Source organism: Anticarsia gemmatalis, chromosome 28 (genome assembly GCF_050436995.1).
Source record: "Anticarsia gemmatalis isolate Benzon Research Colony breed Stoneville strain chromosome 28, ilAntGemm2 primary, whole genome shotgun sequence".
In the NCBI taxonomy this organism is placed as follows: domain Eukaryota; kingdom Metazoa; phylum Arthropoda; class Insecta; order Lepidoptera; family Erebidae; genus Anticarsia; species Anticarsia gemmatalis.
The window spans coordinates 1,010,492-1,031,728 of NC_134772.1; the positions used below are offsets into that span (position 1 = coordinate 1,010,492).

A 21,237-nucleotide genomic window follows, 5' to 3' on the forward strand; every position below is an offset into this window, starting at 1 on the left:
TTCAACCTGATCTTTTTACATCATGGGGGCAAATTACTCCTATAATTGTAGTTCATTATAGCAAAGTAGGTTGTAGGTACAAAGCCTTATTTTCCACTCATGTTTGTTGGCCGTCACCTATATCTCCATTCTTTTTACGATAATAATCTTGAAAGGAAATAAATAAAAGTAATTTAAATTTAGGAACTGTATTTTAAACTTAATATTAATTGCACTTAACTAAAAAATTACACGTAAGCTTACTAACTAAATACATTTTTTATACAAAGATTTCATAAGCTTTTCTTAACTATCATAACTAGATTTATTTATGTTTTAATTATTTATATATTTTATATGCCTATAATTTTATAATACATTTAAATTTTGCCTCAAGCTAAAATAAAAATGTGTTTTTGTGTGATATTTGTATTGTGATATTTACGATAATTGTGACGTCATATTTTTAATATATTAAATAACATACATTTTTGATATATTTAAGTCATGGCATTTCTAAGCCATAAAACGCAATTTACTCAAATTTTTGGCATATCGTATTAAAAATTTTGATAACACGATATTCTCGACATTTAATGCAGTGCATTTGAAACTTTGTCCAAAATGAGTTAAGAAATTAGAGTTTACTTATATCCGACTTTTGCGATATTTTCAGCGTAAGTGAACCCTTTTGTACATTGCTAATTATTTCATTTTTAAAGACAAACTATATGTGTTTTAACAAATCAATAGAGCACTTTTTTAACATTTTGGTAAGTATACTTAACTAATTTTCGACAAAATCAGACTTATAGGTAACCTTTTTTCACTAGAGACAGAATTTAATCAAATATTTGCTATATCATATTATCGATTTTTGTACATATTTAATTTAGAACACTCATATTTTTCATTGCACCAGTAACAGTTTTACAAAACACCTTTTTTTCCAAAAATTCTTAAGCCAGGGAAACATTCTCTGTATATTTAGACTTCTGCGACATAAGACTCTTCTTCATTCGTCTCCAGAAGATGCTTCTCTCCGAGCTGACCTTTGGCCAGACTATGTACGTTTTGGTCAACATTAGATAGTGCAGTGTGGTGGGTCTAAGACGACGTGGGATGTCTTCTAAAAGAACGAGGATTAGGTCTTCTCGGCGAGTTTCTAGGAGTCTGAAAAGAAAGAAGGAGGGATTTTTAAAATTAATTAAACTCATGACTAATTTACTGCTGGGTTGGGGTTTTCTCAGGGAATGAGCAAGAATATGGCGCTTAGTCCACCACGCTATTCAAGTGCGGTTTGAAATCTTAATAAGATATTTTATTGTCATAGGTAATGTTGCTTACGTTTATAGTATCTGGATAAAACCAAAATTAGTTTCAATTGTTTATTTCGTTATTTTTATATTATTTTAAAAGAGTAGAGCTACTGAAGTCATAATCATAAAATCTACGCCAAATTATCAATTTTTTTATGCCTTAGAGTCCTGCCTCACTAGGACGCCATGGCGTCGCTGGCTACGTATCCAAGCAGTTAATATTGAAATGTATGTCACCTAACACACGTGGCGACGGTGTGGCAACGTGACATTTCAATATTAACTGCTTGGATACGTAGCCAGTGACGCCGCCATGGCGTCCTATTGAGGCAGGGCTCTTATTGCAGGAACAAAGATTTGAGAGACAATTATGCACATCAACCTGTCCCTTACTAATTGCTTTCAAAGGAAAGAGATAGAATTAATTACGTGGAACTTACCTGTGTTGTGCCAGATGCATTTCAAACTGACACCACTGACTGAGCAGGAACCGTTGTGATATGATCAGCATGATTGACCTTGAACGATCCATGCACGATACTATGTTCTCCAAGATTGAGAGGCCCACCTGAAAAATTAAAATATATCATGTCAGAAAGATGTTTATGGACTATTTTAGAATTAGACGTTGTAAAACTACTTTTTTGTAGTAGATATTTGTTGTGTTACTTGATAAAAACATCAACTTTTGCTAAATGAAAGTCCCAAAGACAACAGACCATTGGTTTCGAAGATAATCCGGAACTGACATACAAAAGATTAGATGTTATTTTCAATACGACAAATGATTTAATTTCATCTGCATTATTGTTTCTTTCTATCTCAATAACATGCTGTAAAGATATTTGGTTGTTTTCTACGACTGGCCACCTGCCTGACAACAACATTGGCAATATATGGAGCAAACAGTGATATAAAGAAAGATTTTTGGTTTTATTTCCAGTAACATTTTTGAAATCTTTCTTTAAATCATCAGCATCGTTAGCCATCTCTTAACACACAAATCAATAAGTCTACTCACTTGAAAGTTCCTCTTGATACTACTTGATTTGTGTCTAAGGGAAGTTTAACCATCTCGTTAGACACAAATAAAATAGTATACAATAAAAAGTATCGAACAGCTACTCACTTGAAAATCCCTCTCATGTAGACACGCACTGATGCTGCACTCAGCTTCCATGTGCGGCAGCAGATGGTCCAGCACCCACCCTCGATCCTCGTTGCAGTAGGATACGAACACGTCGTAGTTGAAGATAGTGCCTTCTGAAAACAATAGCGCATGTCAACTGCCTCTGTGGTAAAGGGGGTAGTGTATGCGATTTGATACCCGGGTTGGTCCAAAATGAATTGGATTTTTTAAAATTTCTAATGCTATATTTAAAATGAAAAGTCGGAGTTTGGTAGTGTGCCTGGTATATGGCAATAGGCGCGGCTTTTGTGATGTGCGACGATAAAGTTGTTAATTCATGTTACTCTTTACCTTGAGGCATAATAAATAAATACATATATAGATCAATAATAAATAAATAAATAACAGGTTATATTCCAATAACTTCCTTAGCTTTGGAGACGTTTCCAAAACAGGAGCTCTTCAATAGGGTAAATTGCACAATCACATTATCACATAAAATGCCACGAAACGGATTAATAATAATTTATTTTAAACGTAATAATAAGGACTTTGTTGGGTATAAATTATAATTAATTAATTAATAAGTGCATTGAAAAACTCACGTTGACTAACACAAAAAAACACTATAGTTACTATAGTACAAAAAAAAGCAATTTAAAACAACTCACCATCAACACCCTCATTCTTATTAATCAAGCTCAAGGTCGCAGAATTTCTCATCGTAATCAAACAATATCTCAAATTTCTTCTAAACACGAAAATGAACAACATTGGCAACAAAACACAAGGTATTATTATCAACACAAGCAGCAAATACCTTCCTCCTTTCAACTCATCATAGTCTAACTTGTCCCGAGCTTCAACATTACAGGCTACTACATCAGAAAACAACATAGATTTACTCTCAGGTACTTTCAAACAAGTATAGCCTCCATGCCAGTAGTCTACCAAACGAAATTGTCCAGTTATATTCGTCGTTTCACAAGATTCGTTACCACAATCATATTTAACTGTATTTCTAATACTTATAACTTTATTGTAAACATCAAATCCTGTGTTGTAGAGCGTTTTTGAAGCCGGTTTTAGCTTCGTATCTTTGAATTTCTCTTCATTATAGGCGGCCATTTTGTAAAGGTCTTTCGCGTGGCAGTTGCAGACGACGAAATTGCCTGATAGTGCTAAATAGTCTATTTCGCTTAAGTCTTCAATCATTGGTTCAGTGATTAGGTTTATATTGTTATCTTTTAAAGCTAGAAATCGTAATTTCGGCATTAAGGAAAATGTATTGTTGAACCAACTTGTCATTCTGTTTTTATTCAAATCTAAGACTTGTAAGCTTTTCAATGTTTTAGCCAATTCACTTCTTAATCCAGTGATTTCGTTATTAGATAGCTGTAAAACTTCTAATTTCTTGAAATCTTTCAACATTTCCATTGTTTGAAGACCTGTTTCTCTCGCGTTTAGTACGACTAAAGTGTTCTCAATCCCTTTTAGAGAACTTTGGGCTCCCAAAATGCCGTTATTCCTTGATATATCCAAGATTTCCAAAGACGTATTTTCGAAAATATCGTCCCCAATATTCATAAGTCCAGTCCCACATAAAGACAGACTTTTAAGTCTCTTTCCTAAGCCTCTAATCATGCCGAAATTTCTAGGAGTTAATCTTGTATGTGATAGGTCTAAAGATACTAAATTAGTCAAATTGGAAAATATATAAAATGAATCTGAAACTAGATTTTTTGGGTTTCCAACTTCATCGTTTGGGTGATTCCAGCTTAGGTCTAAATGTATCAAATTGTCTAGACCGGTGAAGGCATCGGCATCTATATGGTAGATAGCGTTTTCTCCTATGTATAGTGCTTCTAAGTTCCTCATCCCACTGAACAGGTTTGGGTTCAAAACCTGGATGGAGCAAGCTCGAAGGTCTAATTCTTTTAAGACTGGGAAGACACTGGCTTGAAGACTTGATGACCAGACTAGAGTTGCTTCTGTAAAGAAAAAGTACTGACGTGAATATTTTATACGCCTGTATATAAAAATACTTCTTGTGTCTTGTTAGTGATCAATAGACGAATGTTTTTTTTCCTTCATGCCGAGGATGGGAACCGCCAAAATTTTGAATCATACGGCTACATTTCATTAAAATTCCACCCCTAAGAAGGGAATGAAATTGAATGAGGCAAGCGAAGTTTGTAGGGATCGTAGTAAGTGGCGTTCTTTGGTCTTTGCCTACCCCTAAGCGGAAAAAAGCTAGATTTTATGTATGTACATATGTCCCCGACCCGCCCGTGGCCAGTGTGGTTGACTCAAGGCCTAACCCCTCCCTCGTTTGGGAAGGAAACCCTTGCCCTACAGTGTGACGGTAGTGGGTTCAAAAATTGTATGTATGTATGTACATATGTATGTACTATGTATGGATGTATATTGTATATATAATAACACTCACGTTGTTGACTCAACAAGTTAGCGGCGACGGTAGTTTCAGCAGCCCCTGTGGCGTTTAGAGTCACGTCGTACTCCTGCCCCGGGGAGCTGATGCTGATGAAAGTGTTGCCATAGAAGGTCATGTACTCCACCGTGTCTGATAGGTAGCGGCCTTTGTAGTCTTGGAACTGAAACACCTGGAAGTTGGCAAATGACAAAAATCAGCATGAATAACAAAAATGATTTTTCAACGCAAGTGGTCGCAGGTTCCAACCCGAGGCAACACACCAATAGCCGCTACTGATTGAGCGAGCACCTCGCGAGACAAGATCTAGGTCTCTTTTCTTTTAGATCCAGGCTAATGACTTTTGCTAGTTATGTGTGTGTATTAGAAATAATTATCACTTGTCCCAACGGTGAAGGAAAACATCATGATGCAACCTCGCATGCCTGAGAGTCCTTTAGAACAGTTCTTGAATGTATGCAAAGTCCCTAACCCGCACTTGGCCAGACACTCCTATTATTGGTGCACTCAGAATCAACTACCCAGCCCCTTAACTACGGGTGTCTGTGCTTCGGACGGCACTTTAAAGTCGCTCCCGGTTACTGTCTACTAATATAACCGTCGTAAAGTCATGTCGAAGGCCTTGAACAACTTTGACACTAGGTTGACCACTAACCATACGATAAGAAGAAGACTTACCAATGGAACCCTGGTGAGGTTACAACTGGCGAGGCTGAGGAACCTGACGTATCTTCGCGAAGATCTCATGATCTCCATCTGATGCTGCAGCATGGGCACCGGGTTGGACATGTTCGACATGTCTATTGAGGAGTTGGGCTCCGCTGGAAAGAAGAAAAATTTCTTGATTAGATTGTTAGTAATGAAATATTTTGTATGTTTCTTATCTCGGAATTCTGAAAAAAAAGGGAGGGATAGATCTTTTTCTTCTTATCGTATGGTTAGTGGTCAACCTAGTGTCAAAGTTGTTCAAGGCCTTCGACATGACTTTACGACGGTTATATTAGTAGACAGTAACCGGGAGCGACTTTAAAGTGCCGTCCGAAGCACAGACACCCGTAGTTAAGGGGCTGGGTAGTTGATTCTGAGTGCACCAATAATAGGAGTGTCTTAACGTGGCTTAACGACTGTTATCTTAGTAGACAACAACCGGGACCGACTTTTTACGTGCCCTCCGAAGCACGGAGACTACCCAGCTCAAATGCCACTATGCGGTCACCCATCTATAGAATGACCGCGCCAAGGTTTGCTTAACCCACAGATCGTTGTCAGACCGGTGAGCGCAACTGACTATGGGCGCCTCAGGGATAGATGATTAACTATTTAGATTTTTTAAAGACAAGAGTATATTTTGCGCTCTAGAAAGACATACATAGATCGCATCGACGATGTCTTGAAAAATGGTCAGGTGCGTAGTACTTGTAATCGGCGGTCATGTATTACAATATGATGTGTTCATACCAAGTCACATTCTGCCTACCCCTGCCGGTCATATTGTATACTAGCTGACCCGCGCAACTTCGCTTGCGTCACATAAGAGAATGGGTCGAAGTTTTTCCGTTTTTGTAGCCTTTTTTACTGCTACTCCGCTCCTATTGGTCGTAGCGTGATGATATATAGCTTATAGCCTTCCTCAATAAACAAGCTATCTAACACTGAAAGAATTTTTCAAATCGGATTAGTAGTTCCTGAGATTAGCGCGTTCAAATAAACAAACAAACTCTTCAGTTTTATAATATTTATTATATACTAGCTGACCCGCGCAATTTCGCTTGCGTCACAATAGAGAATCATAATTTTCCCCGTTTTTGTAACATTTTTCACTGGTACTCTGCTTCTATTGGTCGTAGCGTGATGATATATAGCCTATAGCCTTCCTCGATAAATGGGCTATCTAACACTGAAAGAATTTTTCAAATCGGACCAGTAGTTCCCAAGATTAGCGCGTTCAAACAAACAAACAAACAAACAAACAAACAAACAAACAAACTCTTCAGCTTTATAATATTAGTATAGATTATATATACAATTAATACTTACTAAAGCGCATGTTCAGTGCGCCGTTAGCGTCGACCCAAGACTGAACGTCCGTCATATACCCAGTGAGACAGTCTCCGTCTGGCTGGCCGTTCCTCAGTGGAGTGCCGGACAGTCTGGACATGTCCACCTTCTGGTTGATGCGCACTGGGTTGGTCCATGGTAGGTAGCAATATAGTCTGGAAGGAAAAGAATTAGACATTAGTATATTTTTGACCAAAATTTCACCCGTATTTTGTAATTCTGAGACAAGTTATCGAAAAAAAAGTTGCAAAATTTTGATGTTTTTTGAACGAAATATCATCCCCTATTTTGAGGCGCCCATAGCCAGTTGCGCTCACCGGTCGGTAAACGATCTGTAGGTTAAGCAACAATTGGCGCGGTCATTCCGTAGATGGGTGACCGCATAGTGGTATTTGAACTGGGCGTCTCCGTGCTTCGGAAGGCACGTTAAAAGTCGGTCCCGGTTGTTGTCTACTAAGATAACAGTTGTTAAACCACGCCAAAGGCCTCTTGGGCGGCTTGAACAACTTTGACACTAGGTTGACCACTAACCAAACGACAAACAAACATCCCCTATTTTTGACAATCTGACCTAGTTTTTGAAAAAAGGAGTTCATGTTTGATGGCCCGTATCGTTAATTAATGTTTACTAACAATTTTAAAAATCGTGTGACTGATTTGGCTGTGAGAACATCAGATATAGACAGAAAGTCTGTCTTTTACTATTTTTTTAAAGAATTTTTTAACTTAAAACGCTCGCTAAGAGATGATGGTACCGAGTGTGAATAATTTAGTTGAATCGCATTACGGTCGCCGTTATTTAATAAAAAAATGTATTCATCGGTTTAGCCGACAAAATCAAATATGTGTAGATCAACTCGATAGGTACAAGCCGAAAAAATGAGTCGAGTCGGTTTTGTTTTTCGATAAATATTGTCGAACCGAAAGTATGGGATAACTGGCCTTATTGGCGTCGCAACTTTAAGCTCTAAGACCTCATAGGATATCAAAACAAGCATGATAACACAATTAATTTTTAACGAAGACATGTAAATCTATACTAATACTATACTAATCTATACTTCTATACTAATATTATAAAGCTGAAGAGTTTGTTTGTTTGATTGTTTGTTTGTTTGTTTGTTTGTTTGTTTGTTTGTTTGTTTGAACGCGCTAATCTCAGGAACTACTGGTCCGATTTGAAAAATTCTTTCGGTGTTAGATAGCCCATTTATTTAGGAAGGCTATAGGCTATATATCATCACGTCATCACATCTACTACCAATAGGAACAGAGTACCAGTGAAAAATGTTACAAAAACGGGGAAAATTTTGACCCATTCTCTCTTATGTGACGCAAGCGAAGTTGCGCGGGTCAGCTAGTCCATAATGAAACAGTTATATAAACTCCCACCTGTAAAACGAGACAGATATATAACATAATCAGAGTAAAGATGATCCGCGCACGGCTGATAAACGGTCACGGTAATCTCTACAGATACCAACATTATTGATAGCCGTGATAAAACGTAATATTTGACAAAATATCGCGTTTTATTCGCGATGTTTCCTTATATACATATAGCTTTTACCCGCGACTTCGTCAGCCACCTGAATTTTCCTACGGAAATTCGTCATTTTCCCGGGTAAAAAGTACCCTATGTCCTTTCTCGGGTATCAAAAAGTTTAGGCGTGATTGAGTAGCAGACAGACGGACAGACAGAGTTACTTTCGCATTTATAATATTACTAGCTGACCCGCGCAACTTCGCTTGCGTCCAAAAAGAGAGAACAGGTGAAATTTTTCCCCGTTTTTGTAACATTTTTACTGGTACTCTGCTCCTTTGGGTCGTAGCGTGATGATATATAGCCTATGTCCTTTCTCGGGTATCGAAGTATTTCCATACCAAATTTCATGCAAATTGGTTTAGTAGTTTAGGCGTGATTGAGCAGCAGACAGACAGGCAGACAGACAGACAGACAGAGTTACTTTCGCATTTATAACATTAGTATGTATATGTATGTAGAATTGTCTTTTTTCTCTATGAGCAGTTATACTCGGGCCATTTCAAACGTGCGAACTAAGTCATGTCATTATATCGGAGTCTCTCGCTCACTACACATTGTCACATTCATTCTTCTTGTCCATAGCCAGTCGCGCTCACCGGTCGGTAAACGATCTGTGGGTTAAGCAAACCTTAGCGCGGTCATTCTATAGATGGGTGACCGCATAGTGGTATTTGAACTGGGCGTCTCCGTGCTTCGGAGGGCACGTAAAAAGTCGGTGCCGGTTGTTGTCAATTAAGATAACAGTCGTTAAGCCATGTCAAAAGTCTTTCGGGCGGCTTGAACAAATTTGACACTAGGTTGACCAATAACCATACAACAAATAAATAATCACTTAAATTCAGCTGATTTTTATCATTTTTAAGTGGTCACAAGGTAAAACCGGATTTTATAATCATTTATCTAAAAATTTTAATTAATCATTCTTACTAATCATGTTTTTGTTCTTATTAACTAAATAAACAAAGAAACTATTGATTATTATCAGACTTAAACTTTGTTATCATTATCATTATTTATAATTTGTTCTTAATATCTACAGGAAATGACAGTTTTTTGATAAAAAATTGACCAGTAATTATTGACTGTGGTTTTTAAAAAGATTAACCCCCGGTTTCTGAGGTACATTTATCGGTAGTTTATATATTCAATAGTGTTTAAACTCATATAAAAAACGCTATTGAATAGATAAACTACCGTTAAATGTACTCAGAAACCGGGCATAAATTGGGTAGTTGACTGAGTTAACGAAAAATTATTAAACTTGTATTCGTAAAAGGTTCATATAAAATACCCAGGCAGTGTAATTTTGCTGGTAAATAGTGTTGAAATTGTAATTACATAGACCGAAACATTTTGTTAGGTACTCATTTGATACCAACGAAAATACGAAACTGTGACGTCACTATTTCGTATTCCTATACTAAAATGTGTTTTTGACATTTCATAAAGAGAAGTTGATTTGACTAGTAGTTATTTCCCTATTATAGTATTTATCAAAAACCACTAGCCAAAACGCGCGGCTCTGCGGCTTACAAACTTTCACCCCTTATTACAGCAGTTTAGGGTTAGTTATTAAATCTAAAATTGATCTACATAATATTATAATGCAACGGTTCTTAAACGCGATTGAAAATGGTAGGATACCTTATTTGTCAGCCACATCAGTCAGCCCGTGACCACGGTCGATGTAATTCGATCGAAACGTCAGGTTAACAAATAAGGTATCCTAACCTTTAATTTTCAATCGCGTTTAAGACCCGTTGCATTGTAATATTATGTGTACAAATCGCGAGAGTTTAAAATCATTACTAGTTAGTACTAGTTACTACTACTTATCGTATGGTTAGTGGTCAACCTAGTGTCAAAGTTGTTCAAGCCGCCTGAAGGCCTTTGACATGGCTTAACGACTGTTATCTTAATTGACAATAACCGGGGCCGACTTTTTACGTGCCCTCCGAAGCACGGACACGCCCAGCTCAAATACCATTATGCGGTCACCCATCTATAGAATGACCGCGTCAACGGTTGCTTAACCCACAGATCGTTTACCAACCAGTGAGACGTTTAAGACCCGTTGCATTATAATATTATGTGTACAAATCGCGAGAGTTTAAAAACGTTAAAATAAGTCTATATTTGAACACAGATTGTCAAACTATCTTCATGCTAAATTGCATCAAAATCGGTTGCGTGGTTTGGCCGTGAAAGCGTAATAGATAAGAATACATAGAGATATTGCAAATATATCCGTTTCCGTTGTAATATACAGATAACTGGCGTTTGCCCGTGACTTCATATTAAAAAGATTTCCTTGGATTAAAAGTACTATATGCATTAATACAGGTTTTAAACTATCTGTATGTCGAATTTCATTTATATCCATATAGTAGATTTTGCATGAAAGTGAAACAAATATGTATCTATATCGCAAACTTTCACATTTAATATACCTAAGCTAGTCTATGCCCAAGACTCCGTTTGAAAATATCTCCCTGGGTAAAAAGTTTTTTTATCTTTATGAAGACAACTCCCCCGCTAAGAATTGCTCTTGTGACGCAGAGACTTTACAAACATACAAACAACGGACACAAAATACAACCAGACCCGAAACGATTATTGTGGATCATACAAATTATTGTTCCGTGTGGTAATTGGACCCACGACCTCCTGACGCAAGGGTAGCGGCGTGGCGACTTAAACCACTGCGCCACGGAGGCTGGTTATAAACTAGTTCAGGTGCCGAATTTCATCAAAATATATTCAGTAGTTTTAGCTTGAAAGAGCAACAAAGATAAATCTTCAACAATTTTTCTAGAAAAGTGGCATTTGTACCGAGTATGATAAGTGATAACAAAATAAGCTAAATTAAGTAGCACATAGCAACCTGGTTATTACTTCTACATCATAAATAATATAATAAAAGTATTATAAATACATCCATAGGCTTAAGATACCAATGTTTACGTGGAAATTATAAGAAAACAAATCATTTTCATGATGATATCAACATTTCATGTGCTTTTTGGAGCGAAGTATATAATATACTAGCTGACCCGCGCAACTTCGCTTGCGTCACATAAGAGAGAATGCGTCATAATTTTCCCCGTTTTTGTTACATTTTTCGTTACTGCTCCGCTCCTGTTGGTCGTAGCGTGATGATATATAGCCTATAGCCTTCCTCAAGAAATAGGCTATCTAACACTGAAAGAATTTTTCAAATCGGATCATTAGTTCCTGAGATTAGCGCGTTCAAACAAACAAACAAAGAAACAAACAAACAAACAAACTCTTCAGTTTTATAATATTAGTATAGATTTTTCGTTTTGTTTGTCTAAAATACCATAAACTTCCCACGCAAGTGGTTGCAAGTTCGAACCCAAGGCACACACCAATGACTTTTCGTAGTTATGTACTATCGAACAAACTGAATCATGACCCACCATGTGCTCATTTTCTAAAACACGTCTATATACGCGTAGGTCGAAATTGGCTTGCACCTACGTTTCCTTGGTAATGAATTTGTTATCTGTCATTATTGCGACAAATCTTTGTGCGCCAATACAATAATGCTTTGCTACGTTTTCAACAGGCTCCGTGGCGTAGTGGGTTGATGTTACGACTGCGACGCGTCAGGAGTGGGTTCGATACCCACTCGGGACATGGTTTATTCGGCCCTTATAGGAAATAATGTTACTTTAAAAATTAAAATAATATAGGGTAACCAGCATAGTTATTACCCGGTTAAGGAATTGATACACAATTTTGGTCAATAGTATCTTTATTTAGTAAAACATTGACTTAAACTCTATTATATTATATCGCAACTTAAATATTCTTTCTAAAAGAACATCAGTCGTTTATTTCAATAACTTTGTACTAATTCATTATAAGACACTTAAAAACAAGAAATACTAGCGAATATTTCAAATGTATTATCCTTAACAAAAATTGCAACAAACTTACTTTTTCTTTTCGAACTACACACCAGTCGCACAAACGTCGGACATGAGTTCTATAAATTAAAATGCTACCAATATTCTGAAAGTGACATATATCGCAATTAATTTAAACTGGTTACTTTAGAAATTAAAATAAACGTATTATTCCTTAACATTGGCAATCACTGTATGATGGGCAATGACTATAGTGGTTACCCTAATCGTTTCACAGATTTCTAAATGACGTGCTATTTGATATTTGACACAAATAGGTTTTTTTCACAGTGAAAAGAGTTTAGACTATTTACATTCTAGATTCAAATTAAGAGTAATTTATCGAAAATGTATCTACGTACTGTAATAACAAAGGTCAAAGTTGTCTGTAGTCGTAATACATCATAACACAGTCGTATGCATGTTTAAAATGTCCTAAGTGCAACTTTGACGATAGAGACGAAATTCTTACTGTTTTGACGGTGTCGAGCGAATTATCGGCAAAATGGGTCATGATTCAGTTGGTTCGATAGTATGTGTGTATTATAAATAATTATCACTTGTTCCAACGGTGAAGGAAAACATCGTGAACCTTGCTTGTCTGAGAGTTTTTTAGAACAGTTCTTAAGGAATACGCAAAGTATTGTTCTTGCCGTTTCTTCTCACGACGCTACAGGTTTTCCGAAAAGGTGTCAGATAAAAAATACTATGAAAATTTCTAATACTTGTAAAAAAAATATGAAACAAAGCATATTTGACTAGTTTGAGAATAAAGATTTATTGCTCTATAATATTATTTATGGTCTATAAATCTATATTGATAAAACACTCTTTTAAATAACGATGTAAGAAGCATTAAATTACATGAAAACTGAGACAAAACATACTCTTATTTATGAGTCAGACAGAGATGCAAGATAAAAGTACTTCTCGTAAGTGTAATATGTCAATTATATGCACGTTTTATTGATCAAAAATAGTGATATTCATTGTCCCACTGCTGGGCAAAGGTCTTTTACAATGAAAATAGACTATATTAGAGCTGTTTTTTAGTCTACAAAGTATTTTAACCCGCGAAATATCTTTAAAATATGTTATCAATACTAAAAAACGTGTTTATTTTTTACAAACTTTTCCTTTACCATTTTAGACAAGCATATATAAGTATAAACTAGAAAGACATACACAGATTATATCAGTGATGTATTGCAAAAAGGTCAGGTGCTACTCGTAACCGACGGTCCTGTATGACAACATGTATGTATGTGAATGAAGCAAGGGAAGTTTGTGTGGCGTTCTTTAGTCTTTGCCTACCATTATGGGAAGACGGATTTTATGTTAAAAATAAATATCATTGAACAACTCACACACGGTCATTTAATTCCAAACTAAGCAGAGCTCGTACTATGGTAACCAAAAAACTGATAAATATACTTATATACTTCAAAATACATAATTTTATACTTCTAAATACACACTTACATATATAGGTAAATTGTATATATATAACTAATAATTGTATTATATACTTACAATAGTAAACGAAGTATCATTTTCATCTGTTCGCCCAAGAGTATTCAATCCAAATCATATTTCACAATCAATTTTTGATCACACACACATCACAAAACACACAAACATGCTCGAAAACACAGAATTCCGTGTACCGCGATACACGAAAGGTTAAAAAGTACACGAAAAACACAAAAAAAACTGTGTATTTGTGTATTTTTTATGTATTATATTGGTTTAAGGTGTTACACGTTTTGTACAGTATCGAAGACTAAATGTATCGATAGATAACTGTTATCTAATCTATTGTGGCCATTATATATTTGATCGAATGTTAATACGTAGATCTTTTGTACATAGGGCCTGAGTACATAGGCTAGATTTAAAACTAACTTTTCTATTTAAGGTTACCTCTTTTAAGGGTATTTTTTTATATTTTCACTAGCTGACCCGCGCAAATTCGTTTGCGTCACATAAGAGAGAATGGTTCATAATTTTCACCGATTTTGTTTTTCGTTGCAACTCCGCTCCTAATGGCCGTAGCGTGATGTTATATAGCCTAAAGCCTTCCTCGATAAATGGTCTATTCAAAACAAAAGATTTTTTCAATTTGAACCAGCAGTTCCTGAGATAAGCCCATTCAAACAAACTAACTCTTCAACTTTATAATATTAGTATCTATAGATATGTAAAAAACTAACTTTTCCGCGCAGAAACATGCATGTAAAGTAATCATCCCCAATTTTAACAGGTAAAAAATGACTTTTTAAATAAAATAAAGCACTAGTTTTGAGACCAGGTATTCAAATAAACCCATCTTCAATTTAATTAAAATCCATGTAACTTAAATAAAATTACATTAAAATCGATTCAGTATTTTCGCCTTGAAAGCAAGCTTGTAAAAGGTTACTAAGTGATGAAAAACAGTGACCTTTTTTGCAAGACATCACCGATATGATCTGTGTACATAATATATTTATGTGAATTACAAACTTTTGCTTCTTTTATAATTATCCGAGTATAAAAAATATCAAATCAGTATAGGCCTTTTCCTTTGCTAGTGACAGGCATATTGTATATCAAAATTTATCCTTATTTCAGCACCGATAAGGTTTAAATTAACCCAGCTATGCTAGTGACGTAGAAAAATCTTTCGGAAACGGACTATAAATTAATGACGTATTTTTTATTATGTCGCAATAATTCTTTGTCACAATAATAAATATAAATTTAGTGCGTTTTAAGTGTATTTTAGTCATTGATAATGACATTTGATAAATCTATAATAATATTATGTTAATAAAATTTATGGAAATAATTCTGCTTAGGGAAAGCTTTTTTGTATCTGATTCAAAAGTTATTTATCTGTCATCTAAATATATTATATATAACTCAAAGGTGACTGAAATAGTGATCTATCAACGCACAGCACAAACCACTGGACGGATCGAGCTGAAATTTGACATGCAGGTAGATGTTATGACGTAGGCGTCTGCTAAAAAAGGATTTTGATCAATTCTACCCATAAGAGGACAAAATAGGGGATAAAAAAATTTGCATCAAAATTCTGTCCTAAGTCACAAGCCGGACAAAGTCGCGGGCAAAAGCTTGTTCTAATATAAATAAGGAAAGACCAACAGTATGGAGTATCTGGGTACCTATTTGGTACAGCCGTGAGACCCATATTCTTATTATCACATGCCAGTAGGTGCTCCCAACATACGGTATGATCAGAGACTAATAAATAACCTAGCTATATTCATTTTCCTTAATTGACCTTTAGTCTATATCGCTGATTGTGGGCAGCTCCTCGCATGATCAATTACTGTATATTTGTATCAACCACATTGTAAAACTTTTGGCGATTGAAAAGAGTGGCCGTGAGTTTCTTGCTAGCTCTTCTCATAAGGCTCTACCCCCTTTCCGAGCTAGTGGTAGATTCAGTAATTGTAACGACTATCATAACTGTCAATATTCGACCTAAATGAATAAATGATTTGATTTTGATTTTTTCTTTCTTTCAATACCACCAATACCATGACGTTAATGTCCTTTTTCCAGTTATGCTGCCAAAAACCCTGCAGCCAATGAAATACCAAGTCCAGTACCGAGCCCCGGCCCCCCCTGCGCCGGGAGTCACGCGCACTCCTGAGGAAATTGAACAGGAGATCAAGAAAGTGGAGGCGCAGTACCAGAAACTGGCACAGGTTTTTATTGAGTAAGTTCTATGTTATTAACGATTTTTAACTCTCGCGGCTAGTACACATACTATTGTAATGTGAAGGGTTTTGAACGCGATTGAAAATTTGTTTTTGTTTACCCGTCGTTCTATGACGTTCTTATAGATTGGCAAATGCATCGAGAATCGAGGGAAAAGGGCGAGGTGTTTGCTTAGCAGTGGGGACATGGTGACTAAAACACTGAGGCCGTACTTTGTACACAAGACTACATACATTTTCGATACTCAGCGAGTTTCACCTTTAAGCGACTACCGCACTACAAATCCAGTTGCGTGTACGAACCTCAATGTTTATTTGTGTAGCCTAGTCTACCATGCGTCTAAAGGGTGAAAAAGAAGAAATCCGTCATAGTATCTACTGTCCTATGTTTCGAAACTGCTAATGACGTTTCATTATTAGGAAAACTACTACATGCGTACATAAAATTGCGCCCTCTCCCCGTAGGGATAGACAGAGACCAGAGAACTGTAACTACATTTGCCTATAGGTACGGACGTAGTAAATGTACTTATAAAAAAATCTCCAATCTCAACTAATTTTGACCTTTTGGCTTCTACTTTTTTATTCAAAGCTTACCTGCAAGAGAAGAGAACTGTAATTGTATACATTTTTAATTTCTAATGGCTGCATTCACCATCATAATTTATTGTTTTCATAATTGCAGTCTTCCTCTAGACGTGATGTGGACAGAACCTCCCGTGGTCTGTCAATGGCAGGAAGCACGCAGACTCTGGACCAGCAACTACGTCAACGACCTCAAGTACAATGAAGATAAACTCACTATACAGTTCAGAACTGGAGTCTTGTGTGAGTACCCATCTTATTCTATACCTTAGGTTGAGTTGCTTGACTTGATAGTTTTAAGTAAGTTGTAATACTTGAAACTATAATGGCAATCAATTTTGAGCAATGATAGCCGAGTGGTATAAGTTGGTACCTCTCATGCAAGTGGTTGCAGGTTCTTGCCCGAGGCACCAATGACTTTTCGAAGTTATGTGTGTATCTATACCTACTAATATTATAAAGCTTAAGAGTTTGTTTGTTTGAACTCGCTAATCTCAGGAACTACTGGTCCGATTTGAAAAATCCTTTCAGTGTTAGATAGACCATTTATCGGGAAAGGCTATAGGCCATATATCATCACGTTGCGACCAAGAGGAGCAGAGTACCAGTAAAAAAATGTTACAAAAACGGGGAAAATGATGACTCATTCTCTGACGCAAGCGAAGTTGCGCGGGTCAGCTAGTTAGAAATAATTATCACATGTTCCAACGGTGAAGGAAAACATCGGTTTGAACCTGGGACCACCTGAGTGGGAGGTGCCAACTTAAACCAGTCGGCTGTTAACTGCACGTTTGTCGCAGTGGTAGCGGTCACCTCGCCGCAACAACCGCAGTGTGCGTGTGGTGGGTTCGTATCCCACCCGGGACAAATCTTTGTGTGATGAGCACGAGTATTTGTTCTGAGCCTTGTTAATTTATCTATATAAGTATGTATTTAGAACTATATAAGTAAGTTTATCAGTTGTCTGGTTACCGTAGTACAAGCTCTGCTTAGTTTGGAGTCAGATGACCGTGTGTTTATATTATTTATTTATTTATTATTGTGGTACAGGGCCTATTGGTATAGCAGCTCAGAAGTACAGCAACATGCCATACCAAGGATGGGATATCAAACCAGACCCTGATTCGTAAGTACAAATTCAAATTATTACAAATTAGCTGACCCGCGCAACTTCGCTTGCGTCACATAAGAGAGAATACGTCAAAATTTTCCCCGTTTTTGTAACATTTTTCACTGGTACTCTGGTACTATTGGTCGTAGCGTGATGATATATAGCCTTCCTCAATAAATGAGCTATCCAAAAGTAAAGCAATTATTCAATACGCACAAATAAATAGCTCCTGAGTTTAGCGCGATTAAACAAACAAACTCTACAATTCTATAATATTAGTATGGATAAGTCTACCATGAGACGTCTTCTTCATTGATTCCACGAGGAAAATTCTACCATGAGACGCTTTCTCTCAGGATAATTCTACCATGAGACGCTTTCTCTCGGGAAAATTCTACCATGAGACGCTTTCTCTCAGGAAAATTCTACCATGAGACGCTTTCTCTCAGGAAAATTCTACCATGAGACGCTTTCTCTCAGGATAATTCTACCATGAGACGCTTTCTCTCAGGAAAATTCTACCATGAGGCGTATATTCTGAGGAAAATTCTACCATGAGAGGTTTTCTCTCAGGAAAACTCTTCTTCATCAAATCTACAAGGAAAATACTACCACTTGCCTTCCTAAACGCGGAAGATATGTATGAGATGGTCTAAGGTCACCCATCCACAGAATAACATCGGCAAGCTTAGAGATCGATCCGTGCGGCTGTTGTGTGTTGTATTGCGGCTGTAACTACCTCATACTATGATGAAATTTTCATGGTGTTCTTTCAGGAAAGGCGTGTTGATTACAGTGACAGGGGTTTGCGTGACAGTAACCTGGTTGTGTTTGAGCAACCAGGTGCGGCTGAAGTTCATCGCGAACGCCACCACGCCGGCGCTGAAGCAGTACTTCAATAAACCTTGCACTGTCAAGAGGATGGTTCAAGTACGTAGTACCTTATGTAGTTACTACATTGTCATATTAAGTTTCACTTAGAAATCAAAAATTTGCAACTACCATAAGTGTCTTAATTAGTGTGTTGATTTTAAATTAATTATTAAAACCACACAATCCTAAGCAATGTGTAATGTCAATTGGATTTTAAATACGTGACTTGCGAATGGCAAAAGATTGTCTTCCTAGCTGGTAAATCGCTAGCTGGTAATTGGTCGCTGTATACGGCTATGGCGGCCAAAATATCAATGGCGGCCTATCAAAATGGAATAACAGGCTAAAAAATTAAGCTTGACATAACTGGTAGTTAAATGATCTTTAATTAAACATGTAGGGTCGTATCTACTTATCTGATTTTTAGGAGTTAAACTAAACCTTGAAAAGTAAAGAACGCAGGGGCAATTAATTTTAGTAATAGAGAAAGAATTTCTTTTTGTTTTATTCAAATTCATAATAAAATTAATATACTTCGTACAGGACCGCTAGCTGTAAATACTTTCTGAACATGGTCTTTCATGATAATTATGTCCTGTTTCCAGTTAATGCGTGAAGCCGGCTGCGACTTCTTCCCGGAGTTCGACGCGCACAATCACGTGGAAGGCTCCAGTCCCAAAGAGTGGGCGATGGAGAGACACAACTATCACGCCATGGCCTTCCTGTCTAGGGCTTATAACTTTCAGTGGAGCAGGTATGGAATAGATAGCTGATTAAAGGGGGAGGGAGGGGGGTGGAAATGACATTGGAGATAGCAAAACTGTGCCTTGTTGCGTGTCCAGTAAATTTAAACTTCCGAATTCTTATTCTTATAAATGTGCAACGGCCATAAGCCTTAACCTTTGAGTCCGTTACTACCACGGAATAACTAACACAAGAGGAAGGGGCATGTGGGCGTGGCGCGCGTGCCATATAAAGTATGTGCAGCTATACATACCCTAGTACTAACCTAAGAGATGGCACTAAAACCACGTAGATACAATTCCAACATAAAGCACAAAGTATTGGTGCAAAATACGACTCTAAGTACTTTCGCTTGTACTTGCAAAGTTACTCTCGGCCATCTCTGAAATGAACCCAAAAGATACGGTTGTTACGGTTATTTTTTGAATCGGAATCGGCTAGATACCTACTGAATTTTTCAGGTGGAACGCTGGTACAGGCACGCGTATTATGATCATGCAGCTTCGTGAAGCGGTTGATAAGAAAAGAGAAGTAAGTTTTTAATAAACACAACATACATATTATTGCCTATTTCTATAAGTACTTATATTTATATAAGTAGTCAGTAAGAGCGCATTCTCGCCGTTAAACTAGTAAGTTTGGCGAGTATTAAACTGTTAATAGTTTAAGGTAAATTGTAAAAGTATAATAAATAAATAAATAAGTAACTCATTTTGTTATGTTTCCAGGCTAAATTGTCACTTCTTTACGTGACTCCACAACGAGCTACCATATTGAAATGTAACGAAATGACTACGGAAATCAGTCATGAACCTATGGCTGGACTGCCAGTAAGTATTCATTTTCTAGTTAGCCCACCACCATCGTCCAAAGAAGCCTCTTCACTCTATCAGGGTTATAGGTAGCTACATCTGCAGGACTGGTGAAAGCTCACGGACTGACGACTTTTACTGCTTTTCAAAGCATAAGTCTGTGACTCCAATTTCATCTATGTTCAACTGATTTTCTGAAGGATACTTTTCTGAAGGATTCTTTTCAGTAATCGCTCTTACGGCCTTTTGGCAATAAATGTTGCTTAGATGCTAGGTACCTATTTGTTATAATTAGGGGCCAACTAACTTCAGAGAAGTTTGACTAACTTTGGGAGGCGTCGACTAATTTACTATACAATTTAATAATTAATTATAGCTAATCGCAACTTCTTGCATGTAGGTACCTACCATAAGTAAATAAGTAAGTACTTAAATCTTTATTGCATTGACTGAGTATAGGTACAGGTGTTATAATACATAATACGTTCTTGTATCAATCAGCCTATTCAAGGCATACAATATTTTATCTTAAAACTAATTATACATACTACTTTTAAATCGGAGTTAGCATAAATATTTCAAGGGTCCACATCTCCCCTATCTATACATTAACTACGCAATTCTTAAACACCTTTTTTCCAGTTTTTCCCAGATCTGTTCACACTAAACATGTCATATGGCTCAGTGGACGCGCGCCGCATGACCTTCAATATGCAGTACCGACTGGTCGAGACTGTCTTCGAAATGCTACAAGAATTGAAATTGTCCAGTTTCTCTTAATATTTGTAGTATTTACATAATAATATACAAGTTTATCAACAGAATTTTATGTTTTTTGACAATGTAAAACTTACCCCGACGCAGCGATGTATTGTAAGTTAAAAATGAGAAGACACCTTTCGTCTTGCCACAGGAAGCTTAATATAACACAATTATATCAAGATGGGTATGTTTTGATATAAGTTA

At 36.7% G+C, this 21,237-nt stretch overlaps 2 protein-coding genes across 4 annotated transcripts in view; one reads left to right on the forward strand and one right to left on the reverse strand.

Moving 5' to 3' along the window:
• Positions 1–21,086, forward strand: part of LOC142984769 (dynein axonemal intermediate chain 7-like) — a 38,681-nt gene extending 17,595 nt beyond the window's left edge. For both annotated transcript variants that reach the window (XM_076132558.1, XM_076132559.1), the window contains 8 exons: positions 15,989–16,145; positions 16,832–16,974; positions 17,782–17,857; positions 18,619–18,772; positions 19,321–19,469; positions 19,921–19,990; positions 20,188–20,289; positions 20,914–21,086. In XM_076132558.1, coding sequence (XP_075988673.1) covers positions 15,989–16,145; positions 16,832–16,974; positions 17,782–17,857; positions 18,619–18,772; positions 19,321–19,469; positions 19,921–19,990; positions 20,188–20,289; positions 20,914–21,051 — 989 coding nt within the window. In that variant the 3' untranslated portion in view covers positions 21,052–21,086. The remainder of the gene's footprint in view (positions 1–15,988; positions 16,146–16,831; positions 16,975–17,781; positions 17,858–18,618; positions 18,773–19,320; positions 19,470–19,920; positions 19,991–20,187; positions 20,290–20,913) is intronic.
• LOC142984912 (uncharacterized) lies at positions 304–14,191 on the reverse strand. Of its 2 annotated transcripts, none has more exons than XM_076132794.1 (8): positions 13,949–14,191; positions 6,917–7,092; positions 5,558–5,700; positions 4,877–5,051; positions 3,099–4,418; positions 2,428–2,558; positions 1,739–1,866; positions 304–1,152 (listed from the first exon to the last, which is right to left on the reverse strand). In XM_076132794.1, exons 1-8 carry the CDS (start codon positions 13,972–13,974, stop codon positions 939–941), a joined length of 2,313 nt encoding a protein of 770 aa, XP_075988909.1. In that variant the 5' UTR covers positions 13,975–14,191; the 3' UTR covers positions 304–938. The 2 variants fall into 2 exon arrangements, with proteins under 2 accessions (XP_075988909.1, XP_075988908.1); XM_076132793.1 differs by having other exon boundaries at positions 306–1,152; positions 2,428–2,561.
• Positions 21,087–21,237: the final 151 nt, after the last annotated feature.

Excerpts from the sequence above, each read along its gene's own strand:
- LOC142984912 (XM_076132793.1), bottom strand. The coding sequence starts at position 13,974 with ATGAAAATGATACTTCGTTTACTATT. Across the intron at positions 2,562-3,098 it reads TAAGAATGAGGGTGTTGATG|AAGGCACTATCTTCAACTAC; the intron begins GTGAGTTGTTTT and ends TATTGTTTTCAG. Across the intron at positions 1,153-1,738 it reads ATGCATCTGGCACAACACAG|ACTCCTAGAAACTCGCCGAG; the intron begins GTAAGTTCCACG and ends CTTTCTTTTCAG.